Here is a 21557-nt window from a genome sequence, read left to right on the forward strand (position 1 = left end):
GAAGCTGCTTTCCGTGGTGTGAGGTGGTTTGGATGCTTTGGCAGCAGCCCAGTGCTGCCGCGGCTGTTTTACTGGGGAAAAGTAGTCAGGCGCAGGTATCTGCCGCCGGCTCTGCGCTGAGATTTGGGGCTGAAGGACAGAGCAGGGCCGGGGTCGCCCCGGTGCGCTGGGCACGGGGCAGCTCTGCCGGGGGCTTAACGTGAGAACGGGCACGGCTGCTTCGGCCGGTGTGTAATGAGCGCAAAAGGCGTTCCTCTCCAAGGGTGTGATGTATCAGGAAGGTCTCTCCGACAGTATGGTGCATCAGGAAAGTAAAGCACTAATATTTCTTTGTGAACAAGGGGAGCATTTATTAGTAGGAGCTTAGAGAGCACTTGGCTTGCCCAACACGCGCTTCAGAAGTTGCTCGTTCATCAAATTCTCCCGTGTGGCACTGATGGAAAGTTTTGCTTTCTGCCTTTAAAATACAGTTACGTTTGAGATAGATCTGACTACAAGTACACAATAATGCTTGTTTCTCCCCCCCCCCCCCTTTGGAAAGGGCATTAAAACTAACATATTTGGGTGCACAAGCCATAACAAATGGTCTAATAATTCCACTCTTGAAGAGTGCTATAATGATTTGTTTATGTTACTGTGCATAATCTGCACACGTGATGAAAATATTCTTCATTTTTTCTTTTAAAAAACACTTCTGCTAAGTTACTCTTTGTGTCGTAGGGACCCAAAGAGGACCAGGAGTCTGAGTCAGAACTAACTGTGACTCAGCTGAAGGCATTGCGTAAGCAGCAGCAAGCAAAATTAGAAAAGACAATGTTGGGAGAGGACTCTGATGAGGAAGATGAAAAAGAGGAAAGAACTGAGAGGAGTCAGAACAGCGATATGAGCTGCTCGTGGGGAATGGGTAAGTGATGATGTATAAATCAGCTGATACACCTTGGAAGGTCTTTAAGCCAGTTTTCAGTGAATACTAGGGCTGAAATTTCAGCTGCATGCCAAGTGTCCCAGTCCAGTGGAAGTTCTTGAGTACAAATTAATCCTTTTCAATTTAAAAAGAAGAGTGCTGTGACAAGGCAAGCTTATATCTGGTGAGAAGTACGCTGGAGCTCTTTCTAAAAGGGAGAAAGTAATTTGCTAGTGCCTATAAAAGGCCATGAAACTGAGAGTTTAGGTTGATGCTATGTGTTTTGTACGTGCGATGATGTCCGCACTTTTGCCTGGGAGGTGAAATTTAATTGCTTGAGACTTCTACGCAGTATAGCTGTCTTTACATTTAAACAGGAAGTTCACATCTAGAAGTTCACATCAAGCGAGATAAATTGTAATTAATGAGCTTTCCAGTACAAAATAAGTTGTTTTTTTGAATGGAAACGTACAAGCACATAAACCCTTGAAAGTGCTGAAACTGCGGTGACATTCATCTGCAAAACTGTATTTGATGATGGAATAACTAATAGCAAAAAAGCAGCAGGGTGTTTTTTTTGACTGTATGCAGAAATAATATTCAAGTTCAGGGAAATAATTTTAGGATGCTATAGCTGCTACTTCTTTCAAACTAACGAAAGCTGAAATATGCTGGTGTTTTCTTTCTAACGTTTCACTATTTGTTCTGCACTTTGTATGTCTTCTTCTAGGGGAGGATGCTGAGGAGGATGAGGTTGAAGAAAACCCTATTGCTATTGATTTTCAGGATATACAAGATGCCTTCTATATGAAAGATCCTAGGAAGGCCTTACAAGGCTTTTTTGACAGAGAAGGTGATTTTTTTTTTCTTTTTTTTTTTTAAATTAAATGTGGTTTTTGCTATTTAGCAAAGTGTGATGTTTGTGCTCATGTTTTTCTTTGGGAATTAAGGTGTGGGAGCTAAACTTTTCTATTACACTGTGGGTAAGTTTGGGGTTTTTTTTATTTGGTCAAGTTTTTTGGGGCGGGGGGGGGGGGATTATTAAAACTTAGCTCACTATTGGATATCTGAGGCTTAGTTACTAATCCCTAAACTGGGAGTTGCAGAGAGCACCTCATATTCCTCTGGAGTGATGCTCAAACCACAACCATGCTTTGAATATACGCTGAAAAATCCAAACCTGTCAAATTCCAGACCGTTCTGTTTGGAGATGCCTATGATTGTGAGATAGAGTTGGAAAGTATAAAAAGACAAAAGGCAATAATGAATTGGTCTGAACTTTCGATGGTTGCTAGCAAAACTTACAGATGACACAGTTATTTGCTAAAGTGAAAAATTAATCTTCAAGGTAAACAGTACCTGTGAATCCAGATTGCAAATCATTGTTACTTCAGTGTCGTTTACTTTAATGCATACAGAGGCTAGATTGTTTTTTCTTTGAACTACATATTCCTGAACAGGCTGCTTAGAGGTTTTTTTTGATCTGAAAAAGCCTTGATTGTGAAAAACAACCAAATGAGCATAAGATCAACTGAGGAAAAAAAAAAAGGTGGCAAATCCAGTCCTTTGATACGTAACAAAGGCATTTTGTTTAACCATGACATTCTTCTCTGCTGTAAAGATTATTCCTGCTTATTTCAATTTTGGTTACTACATCAACTTTCTTTTCCTCTCTAGGAGAAGAGCTAGAATATGAATATGATGATCGTGGGCACAATAGCTGGCTATGCAGGATCAAGTATGTCTATCTCCATTTACTTCCGTACATAGAAGCTGACTTTGTTGAATTCATGAATAAAAACTGAAGGAACTGCTTGGCTTGTCACACCTGGCAAGGATGCCAGCTGGAATTAGACCTAAGCCCTGATACTGAGACAGAAGTTCAAGGAGCAGTGCCTAGTTCAGTGTCTGTGCTCATTTCTGGTCCAGCAGCATTTGGTTTGCCTTAGAGATGAAAAATGGGAAAGGAAGAATCTAGGTTCTTTCAGTTCCCTTTGTTTTGAGGAGTATGTGAAATTGAAATACGAGAGAAGAAACTAGGAAACTATCTTCCAATTCCTAATGGGCGAGAGAAAAAAAAATAATCATTCATTTTCCTGTGTACCCAATTTCAGTTCTTTTATGGTATAAGGCAGTTTTTTATGGGTTCCTGCAAGAGGCTGCTAACATCATTCTCTTATAAGACAGGAGAGGGTGAGGTGGAAATTAAGTCGAGAGGATGGGTCTTAAATGGATAGGTGCAGCATTGCAATGATTGTACTACATAAGAAACCATTGCTTCAGCATGGAAAATATTTGTTACTGGTGTTGCATGGATGCAGGATACTGGTGCTTAAAATGATTCAGGGATTGACATTTAATCTTTTAGTTTGTTGTATTCCCAATGGAATGAATATAGGAAGAATTATTGTTTGGACTAGCGAAATAAAAATTTACTTGCATGCTTTAGGAAATCCATGCTTGTGTTTTCATTAGTACTGTATGAAATGAAAAGTGAAAATATTTAACCCACAAAAAAGGCTGGAGTGAAATGGAAAGAACAATGCCAATGTGATAAGTATAATATCTGAGTAGCATCCATTAAAAGCCGTTTGTGTCTGAGCTGTTCTCTGATCCTTCAAACTGAACAGGTTGCCTGTAGATGATGCATCAGGGAAGCAGCTGGTAGCAGAGGTTCTCCATTCAGGAAAGAAGAAGGAAGCAATGATACAGTGTGCGCTGGAAGCTTGCAGGCTACTCGATGCTCGGGGAGTACTGAGGCAAGAAGCAGGTGAATAACTAGTCAAATGCTGTAATAATTCAAATCCCTAATTTAGGGCTTTTAGAGATTGCTGTCTTGAATTTTTTTTATTGCTCAGTGGTATGCAAATCCTTTTGTTTCTCACCTTCTCCCTTACCTTTCCCAGTATCCCGAAAAAGGAAATCAAAGAACTGGGAAGATGAGGATTTTTATGACAGTGATGATGACACTTTCCTTGATCGAACTGGTGCTGTAGAAAAGAAACGACTGAACAGAATGAAAAAAGCTGGTAAAATAGAAGAAAAACCAGAGACTTATGACTCCCTGGTAAGAAGAATCGTAATGGCATGCCAGGCTTATTCTCTCATGCATGTATGGTTACTAAGAGGGAAAATAAAAATATTTCCTTATGTTTCTCTGTGAGCTTGAATGCTGATATAATTTCAGACAGTTAGCTTTCAGTTGGCCAAGTTAGAATAAAACGGTTTTGTTTTTATTTGTGGACAATATCTATAAATACCTGAAAATACTGCTTTCTTTATTCTAGTGGAAACATACTACTTTGCTTTTGCCTGTGTAGTATTGCCTTCTGCTTGGTGGATCACAGCAGTGGGTGACTGTAATACCAGAACAGGATACCTTTAAAATAGTTTTAAAGCATCACATCCCAAAGAAGGATCTCATTCTGCTTCAAAGAATAAGCAGCCTGGCCTGGTAGGCATATGACAATTAAAAGTCCTACACAGACAATAGGGTGTAGGGGAGCAGGGATAGGGAGGGTTGTAGAATCACAATGGTGGTATAACATTTCTGCAGAAGCATTATATGTATTTGTGTTTCAGAAAGATAATTATTTGAACAGTACGTGAAAGGACTGAGAAGTTGTTTAGCAACAGTCTAGGGTATAATTTTTTCAGCCCAGAAACCCCTGGTCAAAGATCAGAAGTAGAAAAATTGAAGTAATTTGGTAGGATATTTGAGTAACACTTAAAAGAAGATTTTAAGAAGATAAAAAGATCTTCTAAGCATGTTGTTCTTTCATAGGTCACAAAGCTAAATGAAGCTGAAAATGAGCTTTCTGAGATAACAGAGAAGCTGAAGGCTTCAGGGAAAGGTAAGGCAAGAAGTTTATTTCATTGTAGTGCTTTCCATAAAGAACAATAAAGAGATGAAGATGTATGTTAAGGATTGCTGTCTTAAGTACTTTTTTTTTAGTGTCCACTTTTTACAAAGGAGTAGGAAGATTTGTGGTTCACTGAGTTAACTGGAGAGAGGGTACTTATGCTCTTCATCCAATAGTTTATGTACTCTGTGTGTATAGTCACTTGCTAATGAATGCAGCTTTTTACAAAGCAAGCAACATCTAAATTAAAGGTAAGGAGGTGAGTGTACAAGCTCCTGGAGCTCAAGAGGGTGAGCATTATTACTGTTTATCTGCCTGTATGAGTGAAACTGACCCAATTTGAGGAATGCTTTTTTCCCCGCTCCCTCCAAATCCATTTATAAGGGAAGAGCTAACAACTGACAGAAAAGACAATATCTTTTATTTCCCTTCTCTCATTGTAAATGCACCTTAAAAAGGAAAGGTGGGAAAAGAGAAATGTGGAGTCAGAGCAGTTGATGTTTAGCCCATATGTCCAGTGAACTTGCTAGCTTATGAGGGTGCCATTCAGGTTCTAGGATTACGCCTTTGGGTACAAAGGCAGAGCCTTTCCAAAGTGGTCATTGTATCTGGTAGCGAGTTAGATTTAAAAGCATACTATACAAATAGCTGCATTTTACTTTCTATTACTGATGTTGTCTTGTGGAATAAAAGGAAGGCATGAAGGAAATGTGTTTAGGCTGGTTCTTCATACAAAAACCTTTTTAAGATGAAAGAGTTGATACTAATAAAGGTTGCAATGTCCGTTTGTCTGAAAAGCTTCTTTCCAAGAAGCCTGGCAGCAACCTGACAGCTGGGCTATCTATCGTGCATTATACGGGTATGTTTCTTTCTAGTAATTCAGCTCCACACCAAAACTCATTTGTATCAACATTTTTGTTGGTGATTGATTATACCAGATCACTCTTCAGAAAACAGTACTCTTCCACTGAGCATTCTAACTGATGGGTCGGTTCAGTGTGTTTTCAGCATGACTGTTCTGATAAGTAGTTAACGACTGACTAGCAAGAGAAGCTAATGCTTTGTATTGTCTGAGATGTGTCATTCTAAGCTTTCATATGTTATGATGCTTTTGTTTCTCCCGATACTGTTTCTCAACAAGACTAAGCATACTGTACTAGAGGCTGGGAGAAGGAAGAATCAGTTCATTTATAGACTTACACTAACACCGTATAATTCTGATTTATGTTATCATGGTTTGGTAAATTGTAACTGGTTACACAGCTCATTTAGAGCCTTGGAAAAATTGCAGCCTTAGCACTTACTGCAATACAGAGTAATTCAGTATTGGATGGGAATTTCCTCGATCTAGGCCAGGATAAAACATAGCAAATATCACAGCATCAGTTACTTTGTGTGTGTGTGTTCTAGATACTTGTGTTTTTTCTTATTTCTTTGGATGCTTCAGGTTAAACACAGATGTTGAGTACACGTGTAAGCCAGGAGCATGAGTATGGATCATGGGTGATTCTTACCACTGGCATGAGCTGTCTGGCAAAGCTGCTGCATTACATACAGTCTGAAACCTTAACATACTTTTTCTTGCTCTAAATGATTATTTGTAGCCTAGGGGCAAGACTATAGAGAGATCAATGGGTGAATGACAGGCTAAATTGCAACACCTCTTACCAAGCACTTGGAGAAATTAAGTGGTTGTCTAAAAAATCACAGTAGAAGTTCACAAATTGTTCTCTGGAGTTCTTCAGAACTAATTACTGATGGACTGACTTGGTCTCTCTCATTCACTGATGCAGCTGAATGAAAATCAAATACATAGAGCTCTTGAGTCTCATCTTTGGTTGTCTGTTCAGAGGAAAATTATCAATAAGTTGATGGTGCAGTAAATAGCTTTTTTTCACTGGAATGTAAAGTATAATAGCCATGATTGATTCACCTCCTAGCAATGTCAAATGTTACTGCAGTAATGTAGAAAACTGCTGCAACAGATACTGAATGCTAACAGTAACCCTGTGAGCTGAACTACCTGATCTTAGGCACTGTTGGTGGAATCAAGCAGAGAATGCTATTTGTATGAACAGGTGATCTTGACTCACTGAAGATGACTTACTGACTGAAGCACTTACACTGTTCTGCAGCTAAAGAAGAAAGCTGTGGAACTATACCTTTAATTGTTCTGAAATACCTGACTATACACTAAACTGTATCTTTGAAATTTGATGTTTAAATTAAATGACCATTCTGTTCAGCCCCTCCCTGCTAGGAGTTTTAGATTGTTTGTTAACAATACCTTTTCATTGATGTTTTTTGTCTCGGTACATATAAATAGTTATGAAGAAAAAGAACAGTATTTCTATCTGAATTTCTTTTATGACATGTTTTGTCATCATTTATATTTGTGTGGAGATGGATGCTACAACTGTTTCCTATCTTTTGAAGCCTCTTAATTCTGTATATCTTTTAACAGTTACTCTTCTGGCTTTCATATACTTGCAAATTGTAAACTGTGCTTTGTTCTAGATCAGAAATATCCTTTTCAATTGAGTCAATTTGTAAACATGAGTCTTACTAGACTTTTCTCAAATATTTAAGTCATGTAAAACTGCTTGAATATGTACTCTTAACAATAACTTACACTATATTATTTGTACACATTTAAAATTTCAAGTGCTACTTAGTTCAAGCTGAACTGAGAATAACTCATTGGTTGCTATGCTTGTGTGCATATACGTAAATGCTTACAATGCAGCAAATTGTCAGATTTGCCACTTTTCATATAATATTAAAGGCAGAAGACTGCTGGTCAGAAGGCTTGTCAAAAATTCTAGCAACAATTTTTTTCTTTGTCTCCAAGTTATTTTTGAACACCATATAAAAACTTCTGAAGCATTGTTCAAGCCCAAGAAAGGAGGTTTCCTGGGTGGGGTGGTTGGGTTTGGTTTTGGTTTTTTTTTTTGTGGTGTTTGGTTATTTGAAATCCATGTGTTAAAATTCTGTATTTATTTTTCTTAGTCATTAGAGCTTTAGTTTTTCCTCCTGAGTTTTATTTTAATTAGTCAAATATGCATAGCATTATTAATATTCAAAATCAGGTGGAGTAGAAAGACTGTTGCTACTCTTTTTTTCAAGTACAGAGCAGTGTTTTCTTGTTAGAAAATCCAATCAAAACAAAGGTAAATTTTGTGATTGCCCTAACATATGAAACTATTCTTGTATGCACTTAGTCATCCAGGGGTAGGAGGCAGCATCGTGTGTTGATTCATTCTGAGCTTTGCAAATGTTATTACATAAACATTCCAGCAAAGCCAGAATGGGATTCCCCATGCAGTGGTGTGGTATTCTTTGTAGCTGTGTTTATTTTAGCCTGTGACTACAAAAAGAACCTGTAAGCCACTTCTTCAGGGACAGCAGATCTCAAAGTGAGATGAAAATAGAGACACTTACTGGTAAAGAAAGATTCAATTTTCAGAGAGGCTTTGTTATGTAAGTGGATTAAGGTTTACTGTCAGGCTTTTGTTAGGAGAAATGCTTTCATCTTTCCCAGACTAACAACCTCCATTATTTCGCCATTCAACAGAAACTTGCAGAGAGGATAGCTGTTCCTATATACCTTACTCTGTAAAGGTAGGGCTTGATGAGTACAGCTCTCATCTCCTCACCTGTAACAATATGTATTTTCCCTTTATCTTGCCTAGTCCAGTCCCAGCCAGCAGCTCAAGATTCGTTGGATGAATTCATGACTGAAATAAAATCAGGATGCACCTTAGACAGTGTGGCACGAAAGAAGCTTCACTTGCGGACGTTTGAACTGAAGAAAGAGCAACAGAGACTGAAAGGGTTAATAAAGCTTGTCAAGCCTGCAGAACTGCCTGAGCTGAAGCCCCAGTAAGTCTTGACTAAAGTGTAAAACAATTACTTTTACTATCGTTGTTATCCTTGGGCTGTTGTGCAAGCCTAGTAAACAGAGAGCTTTCCAAATGCAAAAGCAGGACGGCCTTCCAAACTTTCTGGCTCATCTCCTTAAAGAGTCGCTGTGCCTTTTGGCTGTTGCAGAATCTATGGTTGAGGCAGATGCACCACAATGCTGGAGTAAGATAAGCCCACACTGGGGGGATGAGAGAGGGAAGGGATGGGAAGCATGGTGTCAGCTTCTGTTTGTTTGTTTGTTTTTTCCCCCAACCTGCTTCCAAAAGGAACTGAAGAATTTTACAGGTGTTATGTACAACATGAAACCCATTTGCACTCTGTGAAATGTACCTGGATGTTAAGTGTAGTGACTGTTCAGCTACTGCCTAGCAGCGCTACTGCAATTCAACGGGGCATGTGCTAGGTTCATCATTTGCTGGTGGCAGATTGATTAGAGGTTTAATTACTTAATTTAATTCAATTGAGGTTTGGCTTACGAGTATGTTTTTATGTATACATATATATTCTATACATATGTAAGCGTGTGTGTGCAATTGAATTTGAGGGAGTCTTTGTGATACAGATTTTTTTATTATTATTATTTATTTATTTATTGCTTCCTGTTATGGCAAGTGTCTGAATCCTACAGCATGTATGTAGGATGGAGGAGTCATCTCCTGCAGCTTCCTCCTTGGATGCTGCACATGAGAGAGAAATAAAGGGGGTTTATATCTCCACTTCTAATTTGCAGGTTCTTTTTGCATTTGCAAATATAAGACTCATCTGATACTTTGTACACTGCTTTCCTTTGTATCTAATTTTTATTAGGAGTGGGAGTTACAGTCTGGAAGCAGAGAGCAAGCCTAAAAAGATTACCCTGCCTCTCTTTGGTGCAATGAAAGGGGGGAGCAAATTCAAGCTGAAAACTGGAAGCCTGGGGGTAAGTTGGACTCATAAGTGTTGCCAGTTAGAGGCTATTTCTCAGGCACCTTCTCAGGCTGTGGCAACCGTGTCTTCTCACGTGCATGGAAACAGCATGGAGGCACAAGCCCGCTGCAGTGGGAGGTGCACGGGGCAGCGAGCAGTGGCTGTTGGATGTTTTTTGCCAGCAGTTGCCATTCTGTGCCCTTGTGCAGCCAGTCTCCTAGGCACAGCTGCAGTCAAAAAGCAGCGGATCAAGTAGAGGCAGTCTGGGGACATCAGGCTGAACCACTGCTGTACCTCAGCAGCTGGTCCTTTACTTTCTTTTGTTTTTCTTGATCCTATAGCTAAGATCATATCCAATATTGATTCAGTTTCCAGTGTCCCTCTTACAAAAAGATTGCACTCCTTGTCTGTGGACTGGACACTTTTTTTTCCGTCTTCCATCTCTACCAGTAACTTTTCCTTAAAACCTAACTGTTCTTCATCCTGAGAGCATTTCCTTACCAGCTGTTGCTGTGACAATAATATGTGTGCTTTCTCCTGTAATGAATATCTGTGAGATCTACCTCCGTTTATCTTAGCACTGATGCACAAGTCTTTCTCCTGCAGAAGTTGCCTGTTAAGCGTCCAGATGTCCCTGAAAGCTTGTTAAAAATGAAAGATGATGGACCGGAGGAGGAGGAGGAAGAAGAAGAAACTGAGGAGGAGCAAGAAGTAGATGCAGTAAACAGCAAAGCATCAAACCTGGAAATGAAAATGACAACAGAGGAAGAAACAAGGAAAGAAACTAATGGTCCGGATGAGTCTCCTTGCAATAACAAGAATCTAGAATCCCTTCAGGATGGTAAACCGTTGGCTTTGATTTTTCCAGCAATGGAGCTGAGTCTGTTACTGCTAAATTTCTCAGAGCTGTGTGAATCTCCTAAGATTTGAGTCACAGGTTCTCCAGCAGATTTCTTTTCCATATATTTTTTTTGCCACGAGTCCAGTCTGTGCTCCAACAGTTGAGTTTCCCGTGGTTCTGGCTGAAACTCTGCTTGGCAGTCCATTTTTCATTCTTTTGGTGAAATGGAAGAAATCTCTTGGACTCAAGAAAGGTCCTATTTTGATAAGCCCTGCTTTCATTAGATTGAGTGTCCATATGAAAACAACTACAATGTGTTGTTGGCAGGGAGAGTGACTTAATAAGAAAACAAATGTCTGTGAAGCTTCAGATCTGTTTGTGAGGAGGAAAAATAATTTCAAAAGTAGTAATGGAGAAGCAACTTCCTTGTAATAATGTGGTTTATCTTCAATCCCTCCTTTTCTATGTCAGCTTGATGCATTTGAAAACTTAGTAATGCCATTTCTCAGTAAATTGTGTGTTTGATGACAGAAACCTAATTCTAAGCTTTTGTCTTAATGCTGGACAGACTGCTCTTGAAAAGTATGTTTTAACTGGTCACAAGTTTTTCTGTAATATTGTATTGCAGTGGACTTGGTGGTTGAAATAATTTGGAGGACTTTTGAGAGAAGAGTTCTTCCTGAGATAAAGTAGCTAGCTCTAACTAGAGTTACTCTGGAGTGCTCACCTAGCTTTTTCTTTTTGCTTTTACAGGGGCTCGTTTTCTGCCTGAGCCAAAGATACTAAGGAGTAAATCTCAGATGGGACCCTCACAAGAGAAATCTCAAGGTGAGCAGTACAATTTAGACTGTATTGTACACTAGCATGTGGGTTTAGAAACTGTTTAAAGGACTTACTGTATTCTGTCAGTAGAAGGAAACTAAGCCTAATCTAGAGCCTAAAGAATCTAGAATTGAAACAAAGGATTATATTTTGCTTGGGAAATAGTAAGTGCATGGTGAAGGGAGGTCACTTCAACTATGTTTCAGTAGTTCTTGCTTTTTATAGTCATTAACTGCTTTGAGATCCTTTCTTTTATAAAAATAGCATGAGAAGAGAAGAAAAAATATTTTAATTTAGGAGCATAAGCATAGTGCTTTTTTCACTTCCCTATGCTCTTGCAGTAGCTCTTAACACTACAGAAAGACAGAACTGTCTTTTATAAAGTGACAAATACTTCATGACGTTAGCTAATAATCTGTTAATGACCCAGATGACCCCTCTACATGTACACAAAAAAAAAATGAGGTCCTCAAAATGAAGACTGGTGTACTGAACATGGAGGACATCTATATGAATTTTCTGTTTTTCATAACTCAGACTGTTAAGAATGTCATTCTGTCCTCATCATCTCACCTATGGACTTAAGCCACAAGAGTCTCAATATTTCACAGATTAAGTGGCAGAAAACCAAGGCATACTTCCGCCTCTTCTGTATTCCTCTCACCTATGTTACTGTAGAGTTGTTTGGTTTTTCTTTTTTTTTTAAAAAAAAAGCATTTTGGTCCTGCACATTTCCTAGTTTCCTTCTAAATCAGTCACTGCAGTGATTACAGACAGAGAATATCTTTTAGAAAATAAACATCTGCCATTAACTAAAGGGTGTTACAGAATCCCAAATAAGAGGACCTTACTAAACTGCATTCAGGTAGGTGACTGACAGTGTATTAAACGTAAGTTAATACATCTATGAAAAACAAAAAGACGTTCAGCAGTCTTAAGTATGAGGTCTGTTGCAGTGAGCTGTCTTGGGTTTCCTTTTGGATATATCCATTTTTATGTGAACTTCCTATAAGCTTGTTTCTGATAGAATTGGTCATTTATGATGTGTCATTAAAAAAAAAAAATCTTCTTTCTTCCCAGCAGCTGAGGAAGTACATAAGGAACCTGAAAAGACATCTGAGAAAGTTAAGAAAATCAATAGCTCAAGCAAGGTCAGTTATGACACTATGATTCCTCCAGCTTAAGAGTTTCAGGAAATCATTTAGTAGGCTCTTTTTTAGTGAAATAGTAACAATTTGATTATGTATGACTTGGTGATAGTAGTGCTTTTCTGCTGACTAAGACCCAAATGTAAAACCACACGCTGCCAGTGGAAACAGATTTTTTTTTTTGGAGTCTTCAGCGAAAAGGGTGAAGCGCAGCATTTCAAGCATGATAGAGACTCTCAATTCAATGACAATTTTTTTTTTCTACCTTTTCACTTGGCAGTTAGCCTCTGCTAATTGCTTTTTCTGTATCACAAGTGTTGCAGAACGCAAGTGCTCTCTGAGCTTTGGAATGGCATTGCAAAACTTGCCTTAAAGAGTAGCTTGGGAAGCCACAGAACGTGCTGTACTAAAGTTGTAGCTAGTCTGTGCTGCCATTGTCAAACCTCATACTCCTCTGTAGGATGTGGAAAGAGATGAGTCTAAGAGATTATTGTCTTTTGCAACCAAATTATTACGAAATTTGAGTGGACGTACTGGATAATGTTCTTCTTGCGCATAAGATTTTGTATTAAAATGTAAAGCGTATGAGCCTTGTATGTTTTGGGATGCAGGCAATTGTTGCCTTCATGGAGCTGGGAAGGAAATTCTCTGACAGCGTGCTCTTAGCCTAATGATTATTGTGAGGTTCTTCCCTTTAGGGTGCATCCCACCCTTCTGCTGACTGCCATCAGAGAAAATTACTGCACTTGGTGGGCCGCGAGTTCTGACAGTTATGACAATTTCTTTGTGGTGGCCATCTAATTTTAGCCCTGCACCGCTTACTTAAAGAAACATAACTCCCTGCAGGCTGTGTGTGCTAACTGTTGCCTTGTTAGTCCTGGCTAAGGACCCGAGGATTGGGTAGGCATAGCCTTTAGAATTGTCCTTTGTTGCTGGCCTATAAAGCATGTTGGTAAAGAAACCAAGAGTAAATTTATACTGTTAAAGCCCAAGTTATACCACTTCTTTGAATATGGGAGAACAAGGCAGCTTCTCATGCTGAGGCAGTCAAGTCAGCACCTCTCATCAGCCCAGCGCTCACACTAACACTGAGCATTCTCCAAATGCCAGATGGCTTAGCTGTATTCTCTCTCCCATCACAAATCACTTTTTCCACATGCTGTCTGTGCCTTTGGGCTGAGATCTTGCATGGAAAATATCAACCAGAAGTCAGCTTTTTTTTTTTCTCTTCTAATATTTGAGGAATAACTTTGAATCATGTAAAACTGGAAAAACAATTTTAAAGTGACTGTTCACAAGCCATATTTAAAAACTGTTCAACCCTGCAGTCTAATGTTTTGGAAAACATTAGTCTTCCAAAAGAACTTTTAGAGGTTAATTTGGGGAAGGAAAGTTTTTGAGGGAATGAAAAATTGCTTCAACTGCATAACTTGAGACTGTGTCATGACACTAGAGAGTAATGCAAATCAGTGCTGAGTAACTTGGCTACATCAGTTGAGCTCAGTTGAGACTATCGAGCTCTTAAGTCTTGCACTCTACAGTTGCATGAATTTCTTTTGATGGCTACCTGCAGTTGTTGAAAACAAAATTTGTTGAGAAAATTATGCTGATAGGGCAAAACTTAAAAATTTAGGGACAAGAAGACATTGCTGTGTCAACATTTGAATTGCAAATGACCTGGTTTGGTTTGCTTTAAAAATTTCAGTGATGCCAGTGAGACCTGAAAAGCTAAGTTATTCTTATATAACAGCTAAACTTTTATATACTCTAGTCTGAAAGTCACCTTAAACCCAACGTTTTCAGTAGGACTGTGCATCAGTAAAGCAATTCTTGAAAATCCTACTTTAAAACTTTTCCCTGTATAAAGAAATTCTGTGTCGAATGGCACTATCAAACATTGGGATGACAAGGTTAAACTGTCCAGAAGAGAAAAGTTGGCAATGGTTCTGTTCTGAGGGGGAGATTGGACTGGATGAGCTCTAGAGGTCCCATCTAACCAGCATTTCTGTTATTCTGTGACTCTACTGAGGATAAACTGGATCTATTTGAGGGTTTGATATTTCTTCTTTCCTCTGTATTGCTGTTCATCCCTGAAATAACTCGCCTTTCAGCATTTGTCTCTAAATTAATTTGAGATTTAGTGGCTGTGACACATTGCTGGAGGGGTGCACCACCTTAAAAATTATTTCTCCTTTTGCAGGTCCAACAACCTTTTTTTTCCTCACAGTACCCAGATGATGACCCAGACTACTGCATATGGATTCCTCCTGCGGGTATGAACTGCTTCCTTAGCATTTTTTGTCCTATAACTCAGGAATCTACCTAATAAGTTGTCAGGGTGTCCTTGTAACTTCTTGAGGAAAAAAAGTAATTCAGGAATACTTCACCCAGAACCTGATGTTTTCTGGCATGTTGTGCCCCATATTTGTTGTATGGCCATGCAAGTCTTGCCGTGAAATGCAGACCATATCTGTAGTAGCTTCATCTCAGGGGGCAGATACACCTGATATTTGTTTTTCGGTTTTGTAACACCTGAGAGAGCTAACTCCATTCACACATAGGGATATGATGATCTAGTTGAAAGACAAGCTCAAACCTTCACTAGGGATAAATGCTCCAGCAGTCTTAGTATTTCTCAGTTTTCATAGAAGTCTGTGAAATCTGGAAATCTTCGCAGGTTTTTGTAAAAATCATTGGGATACAAACTTTGGGTCATGTATTTTGGAGAGAAATCTTGGTAGCGCTTTGGTGAAGGCACTGAATAATCGAGGCACGCATCCAATATACGTTAAAGTTGAACAAATTTTTTTACTTTAGTTGCAGAGTGTTTTTAGCTAAATGAGGTTATTCTTAAACAGTGTAATGAATTTTCAGTTTCTTTAAAATGTAAAACTTCATTTTCATGCATTGAAGTTTTCATAGTAAGTTCAAAGCTTAGCTCTCATTTGGTAGATTTATTACTATAATTTTTATAAGGCTGTTGCAGGCTTATAATATAGGTATGCTCCAAAGGGAATAAGAAAAAGGAGAACAAATTTCACTGAAGAAAACTATAATCTGGTAAATCATCCTTCAATGAAAAGACTGCACTTCTCTGGCATATGAATCCACCAGAAGAAAATACCCTATTCAGTAACTGAGAGGTCTGATCTGGGATAGCCAAGTGAGCTGTGTCCATAAGAGGGAGCTCCTTTTTCTGTCTCTGCCTGCTAATAATCAGACTTATCTTCTATGCTGGCATACACCAAAAAAAAACCAAAAAACAAAAAACCACCAAAACCCCAACAAAAAACAAAACAAAACCAAAAAACCAACAAGCCACCAGGAATATATGATGTAATCTTGACGCTATTAGTAAGGTTAAGAGGAATTAAAAGTATAAATCAAAAGACTATTTGAATTGTAATATCCAGTCTGATTTTTTATCCTCTCCGCGCTTATCTGACTGGTGCTGCCTAGATACTGTTTCATACTTGGATACATGTTTATCTTGGATGAGGGGGGAAAATAATGCAACTGTTCTTCTGTCCATTAGGTCAAAGTGGTGATGGCAAGACACATCTTAATGAAAAATATGGCTACTAAGCTTCAAGCTCCCCAGAGTATGTCTGAGGTTTGAAGTACTGCTCTACTTTGGACTCTTTCACCACACATTAAGTGAGGGATAAGAGAGTTGTTTTTTCTGATGCTGTTTCAAATTTAAGCAGCCACTCTGGCTGTTAGTTTTCCTTGTGTGTCCTCTGTTTGTCTTCCAGATACTTTTTTAAAAGTAAAAGCCCACACGTTTTGCGTCTTCTTCCACTTTTAGCCTTGTCCTTTTTATTTGGCTTGAAATTGTAGTCTCATTTTTCCTTTTGTAAATAAGCATATACAAAAAATATTTTTAAAAAAATACACCTCTGTATCCATACAGGCTTGATAAAATTTATTCATGTTGGTTTTATGCAATTAAAATGAGAAGCACTACTGGTTTGCTTCTGTGGCTGCTGTTTGAAAATACTGCCATGGTAAATGCAACCTAAAACTTGAGGGTGGGTGTGGTGGTTTTTTTTTTCAATGGAAAAAATCCTTCTATTTTGAAAAGAAAACTGTTTTCACTTCTCCCTCGTGCAGTTGCTGGAATACTTGGTATGGAGTGGACTGGCAATGGTGAGCATACACTGTTATAGAGGTGTAGAAACGCCAAAGAACTGAAGAGGCTGGCACTGCTTATCTTGAATCAGAGGGCAACAGAAGAAACAATGGAAGCATATCCTGGAAAAGCTTGTAATGAAGCCTGTTCTTTTCCTGTCACAACAGAAGAGCAAAGCGCCATCTTAATGCAATTTAAGGCATGCCTGCTCTTAATTTATCATGGATATAGTTTTGAATGTATAGTTAGGCTATGAAATTCTTCGCCGTCAAAGGTTGTTAGAGCTACAAATAAAGTGAGGTTCAAAGAGCGAACAGACATCTTTATAAAAAGAGGAAGGATCTTTATTGGAAAGACCTAGCTCTCTTCCCCATACCCCAGGGTACAGCAGTGCAGGAAGCCTCTTTCTGCTTCAGCAATGGCAGGCTCCTCCCAGCATGAGGCTAGGCCCCACCTCTTCCCATACTGCCCTGTGATTGGCTGCTTAAGGTTGACTTCTGAGACTGTCCTACTCATGTGATCTCAGAACACCCTCTGATTGGCTGCCTGTTCCCTTTGGACCAGGAAGTGGTCAAGTATAACAACATAGGGTTTTCTGTCTCATATATGAATATATATATATGAAGGAGGATACAAATATTTATAAATATTTGAGTTATTTATTTGTGGATCCACTTCCTATATGTATTTATATATGTGCCTATTCAGTGTGTATATGCTATATATATTAAAAAATTATAATTTAAATGTATGTCCATAAAAGCGTGGGTATAAATTGGATAAACACTCTTTAATAAGAGGTAATGAAAGGACTAATGGATGTTTAAATGTGAATGGGAGTAATTAAACAAAACAAAGGGCAGGTTCATGCCTCCCACCAACCCCTCCAAGGAGGCCACCAAGGGGCTGCCAGGGCCCTGGGGGCACTGCCAGGCCTGCCTATCCCTGCCCAGCTTCCCTGGGCTCTCAGAGAAAAATGGATCTTTTCTGTTTGTTGCACTTGAACTTTTAAGTGGTGCTGCAAGTAGTGGTAAGATTTGGGACCTGAAGACCCTAACTCGGTAACATGGTCATCACTTGTCAGCTCACATAAATAGTGATAAACTGGGGGGAACTGGTCCCCTATGTGACTCGGAAGGGATAACCATACAGCTCCTCTGGTACTGTTGGAGCAATGGAGCTCACTCCCATTTTACCCCACAGAGAATGTAAAACACTTTGGCAGCTTGGCATTTTGTTGGGTGTTACTTAGTGTGCTCAAGCTGCGTCTTCTCTCTGCCTGTAATCTTCAATATATTTAGCTTTTTTTTTTTTTTGTCAGCATCTGCACACCAGGCTGGGCAGCCTGAAGGTTCCTGCTTCTGGCAGAGACGTGTCTTTATGAAGTCCAGGGAAAGGCTACTGCCCCTCCATTCAAAATGCCGGACCTCCTAGGTTTCACAGACTCTGTAGCCTTTTTCCAGAGCATTGTTCAGGGTGCACCAGGCATCTGCAAGGGACTCCCGTTTGTTGCTGTGGGTGCAGAGAGCCTGACAGATTTCAAAGTGCAGCACAAGCGAAATAATAGTTTGCCATTTGCGCCCATGAGACACAGGAGGAAAAAGAACCCATGAGGTGGGTATGCCTTTACTTTGGCCATCCCAAAATAGGTGGTCAGTGTGTCAAAATTCTCAAAAAAAAGACTTCTGGGTTCTGAAGAAGGTATTTTTTAGTTTTGCTGATGAAAGGATAGAGACCAGCAAAATGGTAGCAATGTATCTTTTCATCAGGGGCTGCTTTATAGAACAGGCAAATGGTATTTGTCCTGCTGCCAAAAAGCACATCCCTGGGGATTAGGGACTGGGCAGTTTGGGCCTGGCTAAGACCATGAGCCCCCCCCATCTGTTTCTTTTCATAGCAGCTCACTTGTGCTCCCATACAGATCTGATGGTAAAACCTGCTCTCTTTAGGCCATCTATCTTTTGTCGCATTGTGTAAATGAGTAACTATAGGTGATCTGCACCGGATGGTTCCAGTTGTTTTCATGGTAGCATTCAGTACAACCATGGAAAAAGCAGCCATTATATTTGAAAGTTGTTGTCATCCCATCAATGGTCACTTAGCCATACCAGAAGTAGGTTCCCACTTGATAGTCGCAGCTGTGTAACACATGACAGGTTTGAATATTTTCCTTTTTGGTTGAGTATATATGTCATTGGTCAAATATACTTTTGTTTTTTTTTTTCTCTCCAATGATAGCCATAAACCTGTCTGTGAACATGCAAGTAAAGGCCACCATATTTTACAGAAAAGGATCTACACAGCAATAAATCTTCACCTTTTCATCACTTTCATCCACTGTGTGACAGGCCACCACCATAATACTCTTCCTGTATGATCTGCAGGCCTCCCTCAAAATTTTTACATCTTCTGGCAACAGTAACTTAGTTCATATTGCAAATCAAAGATGTCCTGATGATCTGCGTAAATGTCAAGAATTGCTTTTTTTTACTTAAGGACCATGCTGTGCAGTCTGTCATAATCCTGTTGTGGAAGAGGGCCTACGTGACTTTGATTTTCAGCAGCATTGAAAAAAAGGAGGAAATAACTTTTGCAGCCCTTGATTCCCAGCGCTTAGGGCAGACTGCTTAGTTTCATGGGTAAAGAGTGTATGAAAACGAAAACTTGCACACCAGTTTGGCACCCTGAGTGATTAATTACAAACTCATTTTTTCTTCCGGAAGCTGACTGACAACTGAACAGCCATCATAGCCTTTGGCATTAGAGAAGCGTAGCCCTGAAACTTTCTGTCATTGAGCAGCTGACTAAACTCCACGTGTCCCCTTAAGCTCCCATTCTCCTTCCGTTTTCCTTTCCACTCCTTCTTCATCCCGCGGGGCATCTGGCGCTGACTCCATAGCAAAAATGTAATTTGGGCCATGTGCCCGGTTTCCTGCATGTGTTCCCATCTTGTAGAGAAGAGAGCCCTGCCCCGCATCTGGGGTTTTGATCACGGGCATGGAGCGCGGCTGCTGGCTTGTGTTACAGGTCTGTTCATGGCACAGACTGCGCTTCCAGCCTCTACGTTTGAGATGCTTTTCCACATAGGTCTTGCGCTTTTTCACGTAAAATCAGAGTCAAACAACCTGGGTTCCCCAGGCCCATGCAGCAGTCTGCAGCTGGGGCACCTTCTTCTCGTGGCAGTGTCAGGTGCACAGTCACGCAGCAAGCAGAGCCAGCAATAATATTTACACCCATGGGTGTGATTGTAGCATGTATGGCAAAGCTCACAAAGGTTTCTTGCCCCAAATACCATTCCTGACATCCTAACGTGTAATGATGTTCACTGCGTCAGAGGAGGAAAGGGGTCTTGGGATATCTAAGACTGTTGCTTGGCTTAAGAATCCCCCAGCATTTTTTTATCTGCTCAGATAAGAGGATGATGAGTTTATTAACGTGCAGCAGGTCCTCGAACAAGGGGATCCCGCTCAGCACGACCTTCCTGTGCACTGACCACGCCGCTTTTCCATGGAGCTCTCTTGCTCTGCTCAACAGTTCTGCATCAGTCAGACCCCTCAGAGAAAAGCATGACTGGTGGGTTTTTAGCTCAGCCACACAGCACCACTTTTTGTCTGTAATGTTAGAACAGAGATAGGCTGCAGGGTCCTGCGTACCCCACTCCCAGCAGCTTTTACTGTAGGAGTAGCTGGGCGGAAAGTCTGATTGCATCTCAGCCTGCTCTGACTTTGTACGAGTGTGCTGACACAGCCTGAAACTTTTTTTCCGAATTTGTAGTGATTAAATTAACAGTGGAAGCCTCTAGCTGAAGCTGTGCATGCAGACAGCTTCGAGACACAGCTGAGCAAAACCACCAGGATCGAACGTCCGGCGTAAGTCATCAGAAACTTGTCCCACACCCCAAACAAGCGCTTTGTGAGCTTCATGCAGCAGTACTTGGTCCAAATGAACAAACCTGTACTTTTTCGCCTTGAACCTCTGGAATGGCCATTCCCACTGCTGTGTGTGCTCTGTGGAAGCCACAGGTTGGGCTGACATCCCCTCCGCAACCCCCATTACATTTGAGGGTGGGAGTAAAGTCAGACTTTCAAATACACACTGGGGACTTGGGAGGGCAGCTGCTTCCACCATAAGTGGTCTAATGGGACAATCTTGACTGTGTGCTGGGTTTTCTTCCTCTTCTTCGCTGCATTGACCAATAGATAACATACAGCAAAGGTTGCATCTCAGGTATAGGTGTAAGGGCCCCCAACACCATGGGCAAATGGAGCTCACCCCACCACCTGCCATTCTCAGTGTGATACCTCCACATCAGCCAGCTCTTCTGGCTTGCAAGGTCTTTTTTTTTTTTTTCCAGATGCCCCTGGAGCTTGGTGATTTTGACCCAGCACTGTTGCATTTTCTCTCCATTCCTTTCAAAACTACAGATCAGAGCAAACAACCTCCAGATGGAGCTCATGATGCACAGTCCTGACCATACCTTAGGTCTTCTCCGACCACAAGGAAGGGATCCCAGCTGTACCTGTGGGAATGGTCCCCTGAAGAATGCTTCCTCTTGCTTATCAAAGGAAGACTGAAGCTACATCCATGCATGTAGCACTCCACTTTCTGGAATGGAAAGGAGCGCTCTTAAGGTCCTTCAAAGCAGCATAACAACTATTTGGTTACCTACTTGTCGGATGGGGTTTACAGCACTGTAAAAAGCTACAGGACACAGAGAGATGTCATTAACAAGTAGACCATCCTGTAGCCAGCTCACAGGCCTCGCTCCAGCATTCAAGAAGTGATTGTTTAAAGCTGCTATTTCCTGCACAGAGTGCACGATTAGTTGGTATTTTCTTTGCAACATGTGTTTACTTCATTATCATACTTACTTTCCACTGCTACAAAACTTCCAGTTCTGTATTCACCTAATAAATACTCTTAAATTTATGGGGCATCAATGCCCTGAGGCCCATGAGCACCTAATATTTGGGCAGCTGGCTGCAAGATATTTTGGTTTGCAGTTCTGTGCATAAAG

The 21557-nt window shown here is 40.2% G+C and overlaps 1 protein-coding gene across 2 annotated transcripts; it reads left to right on the forward strand.

The window, feature by feature from the left end:
- The first annotated feature begins 716 nt into the window (after positions 1-716).
- Positions 717-17125, forward strand: LOC104135635 (solute carrier family 4 member 1 adaptor protein). 2 transcript variants are annotated; one of them, XM_035889020.1, is made up of 14 exons: positions 717-904; positions 1635-1757; positions 2582-2642; positions 3535-3674; positions 3811-3971; positions 4689-4758; positions 8460-8649; positions 9499-9610; positions 10204-10438; positions 11192-11266; positions 12341-12411; positions 14609-14681; positions 15944-16010; positions 16522-17125. In XM_035889020.1, the coding sequence occupies exons 1-13, from the start codon at positions 814-816 to the stop codon at positions 15991-15993; spliced, it is 1452 nt and encodes a 483-aa protein (XP_035744913.1). In that variant the 5' UTR covers positions 717-813; the 3' UTR covers positions 15994-16010; positions 16522-17125. The 2 variants fall into 2 exon arrangements, with proteins under 2 accessions (XP_035744913.1, XP_035744914.1); XM_035889021.1 differs by lacking the exon at positions 16522-17125 and having other exon boundaries at positions 12344-12411; positions 15944-16471.
- Positions 17126-21557: the final 4432 nt, after the last annotated feature.

Source organism: Egretta garzetta, unplaced genomic scaffold (genome assembly GCF_000687185.1).
Source record: "Egretta garzetta isolate BGI_Z169 unplaced genomic scaffold, ASM68718v1 scaffold561, whole genome shotgun sequence".
Lineage (NCBI taxonomy): Eukaryota > Metazoa > Chordata > Aves > Pelecaniformes > Ardeidae > Egretta > Egretta garzetta.